At 41.5% G+C, this 13,127-nt stretch overlaps 1 protein-coding gene across 1 annotated transcript; it reads left to right on the forward strand.

Annotated features, from left to right (window-relative positions):
- Positions 1–496: 496 nt before the first annotated feature.
- Positions 497–11,777, forward strand: LOC104967105 (FH1/FH2 domain-containing protein 3-like; the record flags this gene model as incomplete). The annotated part of the gene is made up of 9 exons (XM_010796514.1): positions 497–620; positions 788–882; positions 1,767–1,910; positions 2,082–2,314; positions 6,301–6,714; positions 7,486–7,545; positions 8,651–8,785; positions 9,198–9,248; positions 11,560–11,777. Coding segments are annotated over exons 2-9 (1,327 nt in total), but the record flags the coding sequence as incomplete, so codon positions are not given.
- Between the last annotated feature and the right edge of the window lie 1,350 nt (positions 11,778–13,127).

Raw genomic sequence — 13,127 nt, forward strand, 5'->3', positions numbered from 1 at the left:
GTCCTGACTTAAGGGTGGTGTGTTTGTTGTCTTTGTGGTATTTTCATATTTTTTTAAAGGTACACTTCCACTTTGCACTAAAGCTCAATATTTTTATTTATTTCTGCTTTTTCTTATAAAATAACACAATTTGATTTGCTTTCAATACAAAGACATGATAGCACATATACGACAAATAAACCTCCTATCTCTCCCTATCGTTAAACTGTTTGTGGAATCGCACAACGTGACATGGACCGCAATGCCTAGGTTCTAACAAACATGTAAATAACATAATATTCACAAATATAGATTAAGCATTATTTGAAAAAATAATATGGACCGTTTACATTTATTTGTGTATATCATTTTAATTCTGCCCTAGAAGCCCATAAATAAGAAGGACTTAAAGATGGTTTGTGATGCGAACATAGGAACAAATAACAGATTTCTAACAGGCTGGTCAACATAATGCATATATCTTTTTGTATGTGTGTCGGTTTTTAACTTCCTATTCCCCCTGCTCTAGTTCCGTCTGGTGGTGAAAACAACTCTGAAGCTGTTGTTGGTGTTAGTGGAATACTCCGAGTCCAACGCCCCACTGCTGATAGATGCCATCACCTCTGTGGAGACCAAGAGAGGTAAACATAAAACAACATCGGACCAGCTGCTGAGCCATTTACTCTCAGTCATTGTTCTGTGAGCTTCTGTCATTTTTTCTTGACAAGATGGACCTACTGTGTGGGAAGGGGTGGTTGGTTAGACACAAAGCTATTCATGTTTTTGTTTCTAATGCATACGTGTCCAGGATGCAAGTCGTGGTCCAATACTATGGAGATCTTGCAAGAGAAGGATGGAGTGGACACGGAGCTGCTGGTGTACGCCATGACCCTCATCAATAAGGTGTCAATGTCTATACTGAATGTTTATATACTTTTTATCATCATTTTCAACCACTCTATATAACTCTGATATGACCACCGGTACTATAAAAGGTGCTTTTCCTTCGCTATTTCCTTATGAATGAAAATGTTTTGTAGTTGTATTCTTCAGTCATGCACAAAATATCCAATTTCAGTGGTAGTGTTTCAGGGATTTTTCCCATCATGACAGAAATGACTAAATATAATAAGAGCATTGTTTCTGAAACCGCGACACAAACAACACCGCTGCCTGTTTGGCTCTCGTCTCATTACAAGGTGGAGCATTCAATGTATTCAGGTTCCTGCTGTGCGGACTGAGGCTGGGAAAAGGAGTCTTTTTTATTATGGTCCTTGGTCTTGGAATGACCTTCAATCACGCCTCAAACTGACGGCACTTGTCTCTATAGCATGTTTTAAATTGAAGTTGTCTTTTGTTTTCTTAGTTATGTTCTCTGTATTTTATATGTTTGTGTTTTGTGTAACGTTGCTGCCTTCTTGGCCAGGTCAGCATTGCAAGTGAGATTATATCTCAATGCTTTTATCTGGTTGAATAAAGGTTCAATAATTTATTTTGGATTCTAATAGACTTTAGATTGCACGTTAATGAGAAAGTTTATCTCTGGACAAAGTCAATTGTTGGCACTGTTACTATTTCTCTTTATTTAGCTTACTCATGTAAAGTTAAATTAGAAAGCTCACCAAGTTAATGTGCTTGAAGTTCCTGAAATAAAACATATTGAGCTTTGAACAGAACCGTGAACTGGGAGAATGTGTACATCCCTTCTGAATATGCAATATTTCAACATATAGCAGCCAAAACCTCTGATACAATTCGACTCATCGGTCTCCTTTTTCTTCTGGTAGACGCTGGCTGCACTGCCTGATCAGGACTCATTTTACGACATGGTGGATGGTCTTGAGGAACAGGGCATAGACACAGTGTCCCAAAGACATCTGGGCCGGAGAGGAACTGATCTGGATTTGGTTGAGCAGCTCAACATCTATGAGGTTTGTAAAACACTTAGTCAAAAGATAACAGGGAAAATATTGCAAGCTGATATTTGCCTTTCATCAGATACCAGCCAGTGAGTGCTGCTTACATCCAGTATTTCTAATGAATGTATAGCACATTTGGTTCATGCTAAAGTTCTGAAGCACCCTTTATGACTCCCGCTTCAGATGACCCTACGGCATGAAGACGGGGACGATGACAGCCAGCCTCCACCAATGGGACGCCGGGACCGCCGACGAGTCAGCCTTGGGTGCGGGGACAAAAAGCACGGCCTGGAGAGGAGGCGGAGCCGCAGGGCCTCTCTGGGGCGATCAGGCCAAGCCTCCCCCTGCAGCCCCGCGTCCCCACAGAGAGGCCTGCAGTCAGTCTATGGACAGAGAGCCGAGGACATGAGCGAGAGGTGAGATAAGGCTCACAAGTAAAAGTGCACTTTAAAGGTCACCTATTATGCAAAATCTACTTGTTCATGTCTCTTCTACATCAACATGTGTCCCCTCTGTGTAAAGAGATTCTGAAAGTTTCAGGAACAAAGATTCTCTCTCTTTTTGTCCTGATCCATTTCTATAAAAACCTGTCTGAAAATGAGCTGATCAGATTTTGGCCACTTTATGATGTCATAACGATGTTTTGGCTTGTGTAACCATTAGCCAATCAGCAACCAAGGTAACCCCCCCCACCCCCCTTATCACCTGAATCTCCTCCTAGAGCACCATTGAGTTCTTTTTAACCAAATATCTCTCAGAGGGGCGTGGGGAGGGGCTCCTTATTTTCATCTAAAGTAACAGACAGAGAATCAGCTATTTGGAAACAAGGCTGAAACAGAAGGGATTATGGGTAATGCTGCAATGATCTGTTTGGTGTTTGGAGCCAAACACTTTAGAGACAGGTTCTGTATATATCTGAGACCTGTAATATATTGCAGAGCGCATGGCCGACTCATTGGCCGGGTTAAAGTTCGTTGACCATATACTGTAGTAGTTTCACCTGGTTTTAGACCTAGCCGAGTAAGAAGTCTGTCCAAAAATATCTATTACCTAGTCCTGTTTTTCTCTCTTAGACGGAGTGAAGAAAGAAGGGACTTTTGAAAGTGTTGTCTCTTCAGGAGGTGAGAATAATACGTGTCTACTTCCGCTAGTGTGTATACGGAACCTAGCTATAGCTGTCTCTGTACTATCGGAATATACTACACACCTGATGTACACAACAACATTCCGGCCCATACCCCAAGAATAGAGGAGAGGGAGTCAGCCTGCTCCCTGTCAGATGCTTGGTTTAAGAGTAATAGCCGGGCTTTGTTATTTCATAAGCAAAGGTAGTAGTAAAACCAGTTTGTTCGAACCTTATTAAATTTCCCAGAAGGATAATATGCNTGAAACAGAAGGGATTATGGGTAATGCTGCAATGATCTGTTTGGTGTTTGGAGCCAAACACTTTAGAGACAGGTTCTGTATATATCTGAGACCTGTAATATATTGATGAAAAGCAGTATGATAGGGGACCTTTAAGAAAGTCAGTAGGTGTTTGTTTAACAAGGTATAAACAAAGATTGATGCTAAATATTTAGTGATCACCTGTTACCTTACCTGAGCCCAAGGATGCAGTTCTGACTGTCTGTACCGAATCATTCTGCTCCAGAGCACTTTCAGGTTTCCTTCAATCCATGTAAGTCCAAAGGTCTTTGCAAAAAAGTCCAGCAGCTGTGACCTTATGCTTAATTCCCACTACCGCTGCTCCTCACCTAACAGCTCCCGGGTCACATAAAAAACTCTTGAGTGTTTTTTGAATTCTACTTATTAAACACTTGTTCAGATAAAAGAGCTATCCCCAGCTGCACAAGCCTTTCGGGGATTGCAATTCTAATACAAGCTTACACGTTATTAAACCAGCACAGGCTTATTTCAGTGCTGTGTGTGCGCACCAAAAAGAGAATGAGGAGCTGGCTGTAGCTGGACTCAGGTAAACCTTTGTTACTCTCTATGTCCTCCCTTCATGTCTTTATCCTGTCAGTGTGTAACGTTACATAAGCAGATTAGCTCGTATTATTCAATTCAACTTTACTCTCCCTCTAGGGGAAATTAAACTTGCAGCAGAGCACAAATAAACAACATCCTAAAACACAGAACGATACAACAATAACAGAAACGTCTCTCGCATATTGTTCATTGAATGGGATGATGGGTGGAAGTTGTTTAAGTTCTGACATTACCGGTATCGGCAGCACCACTCAAAACACACACACACACACACACACACACACACACACACACACACACACACACACACACACACACACACACACACACACACACACACACACGGTTCTGGTCTTGTGGAACCTGGGAGCACGTGTCGACTCGACTGCAACAACAAACATCTTGTTTCTCCAGATGAGGCTGTTTGGTGACACTGATCCCAAGTCAGTTCTCCAGCGTCACCTTTTTCTCCTCCTGCCCTCCTTCCCCTCTTCCTTTCCATCATATCTTGTGTACTTGTGCAAGTTATCTAACTGGAGGCATGGAGTTTGTAACGGGAAACATTCATCCCCTTTCTACCATGTTGTCTTTTGTCTTGATCCTTTTGTTTTTCTACTGTATCTCTGTCTGATGTCATGTCCTTGTTTTTTGTCTTTCAGCATCATACACTTTTGTATAGTTTGAATAGTAGACAGCAACTAATGATTATTTCCATTATTGATTTTGACCATTTTAGAGATTAGATTAATTTATTAGATTAATTGTTTGGGCTCTAAAACTTCAGAAAAGTGTGAAGAATGTTCATCACGGTTTCTCGAAGTCAAAGCTAATGTTTTTAAAAGTCTTGGTTCTTTCCTAAGCAAAGTGTTCAAAATATGGAAATCAAATGTTTTCATATTTGAGAGACTGCAACTGAATAATCTTTCATTTGTTTTAATCTCTTAAAAAAAGAGAGTGTTGCAGCTCAGATTTTTTGTTGTGCAGCTTTAATAATTATTTCTCATTTAACCCCTCGATCTCTCTCTTTACCATTTCCTCTGTTCCATCTCTTTATTTCTTAAAAAACATGTTGATTTCCATGTGCCTGCTTCTCTTTTGTATTGCCTCAATTCTCCCTCAACCCTTCCCTTAAATACACCCATACATCCACCCCACCCCCCCTGCCTCCACAGAGAGGAGGAATGTGAGGGTGAGATAGAGGAGGAGGAAGTGGAGGAAGAAACTCCAGAGACTGAATCTGACTCGGATGAGCCAAAGGGGGCTGATTCAGTGTCTAAACTGAGCACCCTCAGGTATTTTAGGAAATGATGGTAACATGAGAATAAGTAACATCCAGCGGTTTTGTAATAAACAATATCTAGGGGGTTTATATCACAGTTTTGGGTTGTTTTGATCTCCTGGGGGCCTATGTACGTTAAAGGGGATAGTTCTAATGTTTGAAGTGGGGTCGTATGAGGAACTTATTCGTTGTCAGTGTATACATGCAGAAGATAGTGGCTGGCACGCCCCCAGTTTGGACAAGACAGGAGTACCAGAACTACAGCTAAGCAATGGAGCAAGAGCAGTAGCAAACATATTTTATTCACCTTTGAAAACAACGTAACCAAAATATCATGATAAGTTAGTGTTTACTCTTTATTGGGATGTCTTCACCACTTGCTGTCAGACATGCCTGAACCTGAACCTGAAGTAACTGCAGCTGTTTTATCCATCCCAGAATCAGAATACCTTTATTAGTCCCACGGAGGGGACATTTGCGTAGTTACAGCAGGAAAAAGAGCCACAGACAGCTTAATGTTACATGTGTTGAATATGTGACGTGCATTAAAAAAACGAAGTTATGATATAATAAAAGAATATAATAAAAAATAAAAAGTTACATAATAAAAAAAAATACACATCCTGTAACAGTTCTGAGGATTTAGCAGCCAGGTATATATTACACAGTTATTAACGGCATCTATATATATTGCACATCTAGCACATATTGCACCTAGGTGGTTGGTATTTAGCAGCAAGGGGTGATATAGTCTGTGTTGTGGAGTGTGCTCTTTTCAAAGCCACCAGACTTGTATCTGCATTTATCTTGCAGAACACATAAGTCACTAGTGTTCCATTGCCTTGATTCGTTTTTTTTTTTTTTGTGTTAATATCTGACTTTCGATATTTTGGATTCACAAAAGTACCAAGTCTCAAGCGATGGATGTATTTTCTCCTGTGATGTAACTCCTGTCTGTTTCTCCAAACTGAGGGCCTGCCGACCCAAGATCAAAGGGAAAGCACCTAATACAATCCCTCTTAAAACAATCCGAACTTTCCCTTTAAGTCTCCCAGGGGAACATATGGTATTGCTTCTATTTCATTTGCCAAGTTTCATCAATGTATTCCTCTCGATCCATTCCTCTGTTCCTAGCCCCGCCACACATCTTCCATCTACAGCTCGCCGATCCACCGTGCAGTCCATCACCATCACTTCCAGGAAGGAGAGTCTAAGAGAAGAGGAGCAGAGGAATCGGACTGATCCACCCGCTATCCACCCCCCCATTACCCCCACCTTATCTCCTCCCGTGTCCTCCCCTCTCAGCCCCCCCGCCCCACCCTCCCTCCTGGCCTCCCTGCTGGCCAGGAAGAGGCCCATCGTCACTGTCCCGGCCACCAAGGAGGTCAGCCCGCCATCGCGCGGCAGCTCCCGCCCCTCCCCCGAACGCATGCCCTACCTGCCCCACTCACCCTTCCACCTCTTCTCCTACGACCTCGATGAGGAGCCGTCGCCCCCGGCTCCACCCAAACCCAGCGAGGAGTCACCCAAAACAACAACGTCTCCCAGGTCAGGCGGACAGCAGAACTCGACCTCCCTCGAGTTCAAGAAGCACAGAAAACTGCTTTTTCAATTCTCACTTTTATCCTTGCACCAGCTTGGTCTCTTGGCACCACGTTTGTTTTTCATCACCTTCCCTTCTTTGACTGCACAGCTTCTCACCTTCAGCCTATCAACGCTCTTGTTATCACTTATTGTTTCTTCACATTTCTTTTTCTTAGTTCTGTCAACGCGTGGATAGGCCACACTTTGTTTCCCTTTGTCACAGCTTTTCACGCCTTTTCAACCACACCTCTAGTACAGCACCTTTATTTCTGTATAATCTTTCTTTGCTTCTTTGTATGATCATTTTCTGCATTTTCTAAACTTCACTTTTTGTATTCCTGTGTGAGATGTTTAGCCTAAACTTATTTTGCTTGTTATTATTCGATATTCAAATGCTTAGATCTAAAGTCCTGTTTGCTAATTTTTATATTCTGTTATTTTCGTCTTGTTCCAAACACTTAAATAACATAGCTTCAAAAAATATATTCACTTGAGCAAAAGTTATTTTCAGTTTCACAGCGGACTGTAAATGAAGTGAGACACCTTTCTGGAATTGTCCACAAACATAAGCAGATAAACACCACAGCAGTTATAAATACATTCGGATCACTTTAGTGTCGCACACACAGCATTCCTGTTATGTAACACAGGCTTCATTTCTCGCCACCAGCTCTGCGCTGGTCAATGATGCACTGGCGGGTTCACTTACTGTCAACTACTTTCTCTTTCCTCCAGGAATGGCGGTCTCTCGTCCTATTCCTCTCTCAGCACCCCAAGCACGCCCACAACCTCCAGGTGAGAGCCTCCACATGAAACAGTGTTAATTTTGGCAGCTGTTTTTGATTTAGTCTTAGTCTTTAGACGAAAATGGTTATTAGTTTTAGTCACATTTTAGTCATTCCTATCCTTCGTAGTTTTAGTCGACGAAAACTCAAAACGTTTTAGTCGATAAAAAATTACATTTTAGTCAACTTTTAGTCAAAATGTGTCTCTATACTCTCTGAACGCTCCGTCCCCGGCAGATCTCTGTGTCCGCTGCAGCATGTCTGTTAGGCCCCGCCCCCCGCACACAGAGAGACACAGGGAGATCGCTCTTCTGGAGTGAAGAGAGCGGAAATAATGATATTGCAAGTTAGAAACGTAAGATGCATTTTGACAGACAAGATGGACACTTGGGGGAAAATATGCTGCATTTTGCATTTCCGATAGTCCACCATTAACACCTTAGTCCCTTCTCGTCTCGTCAACGAAAACTAAATATACATTTTTTTTCGTTATCAAGAATCTATTTTTAGCTCGTCATCGTCTCGTCTTTGTCATGTAAAAAAGGTTGTTGACGAACATTTTTCGTCATAGTTTTCGTTGACGAAATTAACACTGACATGAAAGCATGCTTAAAATACACACACGAGCACTCTAAAGGTAAACATGCAACTACATCTTCACATGTGTTTGCAGGACCAAACATAAACACACTCACGTGTAACAAGTGTGGACTGTGCAGCCATGTGGTGAATTCATGGCCATGACGTACTGAAGGGAAAGTGATCTCAGCTCTCTGGTCCCCTTTTTACTAAGCAGCTGCTCCTACTTCCTCCATGGGGAATACAATCATTAAAACATAACTGATGGCGTGTCAAACACATATAGAAGCTCTGTTTATGCAGGAAACATGTGTTGTGTTTTAGACAGATTTAGCTATTTGTATGTTCATATTGTCCCACAATGTTGCAGAAGGATAAACTAGCTTTTAAGATTATTATGAAGAATAATTTACTTTTCTCGCTTTTGGAAGAAATGTTTAAACTTTGTTTCTGAAGTAGTGTGCTTTTTAAACCCAATGTATCACTATTAATCACTGCATCACACTTGTTCTTTATTTTCTCTCTCTCCCCCTCAGGCCTGCTTTGGGAGGTCTTCTCTCCTCCTCGTATCGACAACACCAGGAATCTCTGGCGGCCGAGCGAGAGCGCCGTCGGGGGGAGAGAGAGGAGCGGCTGCAGAGGATAGAGAGAGAGGAGAGGAACAAGCACAGGTGAGACGCCACAGGAATCTGGATTATCCAAATAGTCACCAATTTGGATTAGGGGTTCTTAAACTTTGGTAACTTAAAAGCCACTTCTCATTGTTTAAAAAAAAAACAGAGAACCACAAACAAACTAGAAAAATCATATCATGACAAAAAACAGTCAAACAAAAACTGGTCTGTACTGCTTAACCTCACACACCACTACTTCCAATCTGAAAATGAATGTATTTAGGGTCATATCATTTTTCCACAAGCTTTGGAGCTTTAACTGGCGAAGTGTTGTCTCCCATTCGAGGGAACGTTAGCTAGCTAACAGCGGGCAAAACTTCTTTATCTGAATTCTTTAGCAAAGTGGACCTTCCTGCCGTAGGGTATGACTATTATGTTCTAAATTGTTTTGTTTGTGTGTCTCTCACAGCCGTGACTATGTGGATAAAATGGAAGAGGCCAGGCTTGCGCGGGATGAGAGGTAAGTGTGTGCACTAAGTCAAAACAACACACACTCAACATCTGAACCCACGGGGAATATGTTTCAGCCTGTGGTTTGGGAAGCCCGGTAATAGAGTAATTGTTTTCAGGTTAAAAAGGTTGGGGGGTTGCTTAGCCGATTTCTCTTTGCTCTGTTTCTCCTTTCTTAAAGAGCAGCATTTTAACTCGAGCGCTCTGCCAAGGGCTTGTTTGTTTTGGCTTCATTCTGAGAGATTTGTTAAGCTCTTCACACAGAATACACATTCCGACACACACACTCGTTTTACTCAAGCACATGTACTTTTAAAGACACACAAAGAATTTTCATGAGGCTTATTGTTATGTTTCTATGCAAATGGGACTCACGAGAAACAAGAGCGTTACTCCAGAGGGTAAATGAGGTCACGCTTAGATTCAGGATCACACTAGAAGCACCCTTACATTATATAGTGGTTCAGTTTATCCCCCTACCTTTTTAACCTGACAACATCTGTGTACAGCACGAGTGTTATGATGGCCTAAATATCAGTCAACAGAGTCCAAAAAGAATTGTTCATGGCGTATATAATAGAGTTTACCGGAAACTGGTTTCCTTAAGCTTGTACAGTAGCAAACGCTTTAGGTTTGTTGAAGCCTCTAAACACTGTTTTTGTGTGCTAATTGGCTAGCTGCTGGTTACAAAGTGCTAATTAGCAAATGACACAGAACAGCTACTGTATAGTTAAAGTGCAGCTTATAAAACACTCACAGCAAACGGCTTATTAAAAAGTGATTTATGGAAGTAAATAGAATAACTACAATTTAACTAATTGTATATCTAAGTTAGGGCTGCACGATTTTGGGAAAAAATCTAATTGCGATTTTTCTGACAGATATTGCGATTGCGATATTTGTTTTTAAGCGACCCAATGGAAGTTTATTGTAAAATGCGGCCATAACTCCGGCTAGGAAGGTCGTACCAACGTGCTCCCGTCTCTAGCACCCCCGCAGCCCGAGTTACGAGTGAAAGAACTAAACTTACATGAAACTTCCATTGGGTTGCTTTAAAGTCAAGCTTCAGTTTAAGATTCACCCTGCAATAGAAACATGTGATGGAGCATTACTAACCTGACTCAGACAGTTTGTTTCACCAAACCATCTAGGAAAGCTCCATTGGAAGCCATTTGGAAAGGGCTGGCACTTTCAAAAATACTTGGCAGGTGATTGGATCAATCTGTCTATCACCTTCTATCATGGGCCACTTCTGATTGGTTAACAATGGCTGGTACATCTGGAGCACAGCACTTCTTGGTGTGGATGACTGACACACAAGAAGAAAAAAAAAAAAAAAAATTGTTACAAAAAATCGCAGGCTTTGCGATTTCATAATCGCATCATTTCAAATCGCGATTTCGATTTAAAATCGATTAATCGTTCAGCCCTAATCTAAGTGTGTTAAGAAATACAGCCAAGTGAAGCACACAACACACATTTGTCACTTGCTTTCTGTCACTCGTATTAACACACACACACACACACACACACACACACACACACACACACACACACACACACACACACACACACACACACACACACACACACACACACACACACACACACACACGTGTATTAGTATCCAGTTTCATCAGACCTGTGAAGTGGCTTGATGCTAATGAGCTCTGAACAGAAGCTCCACACATTCATGGTATGGTGGGAAAGAGGAGTGGTTAGAGAGAGGGAGAGGTGGAGAGAGAGAGTTTACAAAGTGCCCGAACTCTGTGTTTGGCTGCCAGGGTGGATGGTAAGGTTTAGTAGGGAAGGAAGGAGATGAAGAGAGAGGACAAGGACAAGGGAGGAGAGCCGATCGAGACCCATCTTGAACAGGTTTACTTTGATTCACTTCTGATGGTTGCCTAGCTGACATAAGCTTCTCCTTATCTCTTCCATTCTTCTCTGAGGTTGTTCTTCTTTCTTCAACACGCTTACAGTTTCTCTTATTTTTCAAACTCCCTCTGGTTGCACATTAGGACTGCAGGTGATAGCTGAACATTAAGCTAGACAGGATGGTGGATCTCTAGACTGCAGGAAATGAGTGGTGAACGCGTTGTGAGGAGAGGTGTAGGTGTGAGGTTACAGTGGCATGAGAGTTTTGAAAAGTAAAATAGAAGGTTGAAAGTTTGTGATGAATTTAAGTAAATGGGCAGAGTGGTAACTAGTTTAGTTTAGGGCATTTTGGCAAATACCAAAATTGAGTGCAGCCCTGCTGAGGAAGGGCAACACAGAAGGTGCATTGTCTCCTCCTGCCTCCTCTGATCCTCCCTCTCCTTCAGGTATAAGAACGTGGAGCGCCAGGCGGCGGAGGAGTACGAGAGAGAGCACGTCCGGGTGTCCAGGACTCGCCCCGACCTCGGCCTGACCTTCGAACCCGCGGAGGCCTGGCCCTCGTCATCGCGCAGCAGCACCCCGTCCTCTTTCGCCTCCCATGAGGACGCAGACGCTGACCTCGAAGCGGAGACCCCCGCCACCCCCTACACCGCCTCTGAAACTGGTAGGTGAACTGAGAATACTGTATGATAGAGTAGCTCTGAAATAATGTGTGTCTTTGTGGGGTTTTGATTAGACGACAAGATGTTAGACTGACATGTAATCAACTAAACATAGTATCGTGAAATGTAACATTGTCTCCTTGTTAGTTTAAAAGAGGTAATTACAATACTGTTGCTAAATGTATTAGGTTTTGTATTAAAATATACAAGAGTAGTCGGTATCACTTCAGCTACTAGGTTACAAAAGTTTCTCCTGCTAGTACAGTTAGCATTATTATTACTTTAAATACTCGTGAAAATATGTTTTAAAAAGGTTACTGTGAAACAAATCTGGTTTTAATTGCGTAATCGTGGTCGAACACGAAATAAAATCAATGTGTTGTTTTTTAGAAGTAATTGGATAAACTATTTCTGTCCGCTTGTAAAGTCAGGCAATCTAAATCCAGCGCGAGAGTTAACAATTACAAGTACTATGTAAAGGTGATAACTAGGGATGTAACGATACCAAAAACTGAAGGTACGATAATATCGTGATAAAAAGTCCACGGTACGATATTTATCGCGTTATTGAAAAATAAAGGGAAAAAAATGTGAATTTTTTTATTTATTTTTTATTTTTTTATTAAATAATACATCTGATTTGTACAGCATTTTAGTAGGATAGTAGTATTTTAAAGTGTCAACAATATAATAATCAGACCCTGCAATAGAATAAATCAAGTTTCACTTTAGTTTTTCAACTAACTCAACTAACTCACTAACTCACTCACTCAGCATCATCAAGGTTATCTTTTAGGAATATGAGCATGTCCACATTTCCAGGTAGAAGCTGGGATGTTTGGGCGTTTACAATATCCCCTGCTGTGGAAAAAACTCTCTTGCTTTGTACTGATGTTGGTGGGACAGAGAGATATGCTTTGGGCAGTGGGTGACAGCAGTGGGTCAAACTGTGCATTGTCTCTCCACCACTTCAAAAACAATACAGTTTTTGCCAAGAAGGTGAGGCTTATTGACAAGGCGAGATACAAATATACTGTTGGTACTTGTCAATGTCTCTAGGTATGTACATGTAGCCCTGTAAATACCATGTCCTTTTGTTATTATCTGTTGTTTTATGTTCATGTTGTAACCTACTTGCTGCCATGTTGACAGGTCTCCCTTGAAAAGGAGATCGATGATCTCAATGGGACCATCTGGTTAAATAAAGGTTTTTTAAAAACAAATTATTTTAAAAAGAAAATTATTTTTTTTAAATTACGTCGGTAGATTTTGTTCAGTCTCACGACGGTATTGAGACATTTATTTACCGTCGATATTCGACACATCGTTACATCCCTAGTGGTTATGCAAAA

The sequence above is a fragment of the Notothenia coriiceps genome, unplaced genomic scaffold, assembly GCF_000735185.1.
Source record: "Notothenia coriiceps isolate Sejong01 unplaced genomic scaffold, NC01 NC01_scaffold00002329, whole genome shotgun sequence".
Taxonomy (NCBI): Eukaryota; Metazoa; Chordata; class Actinopteri; order Perciformes; family Nototheniidae; genus Notothenia; species Notothenia coriiceps.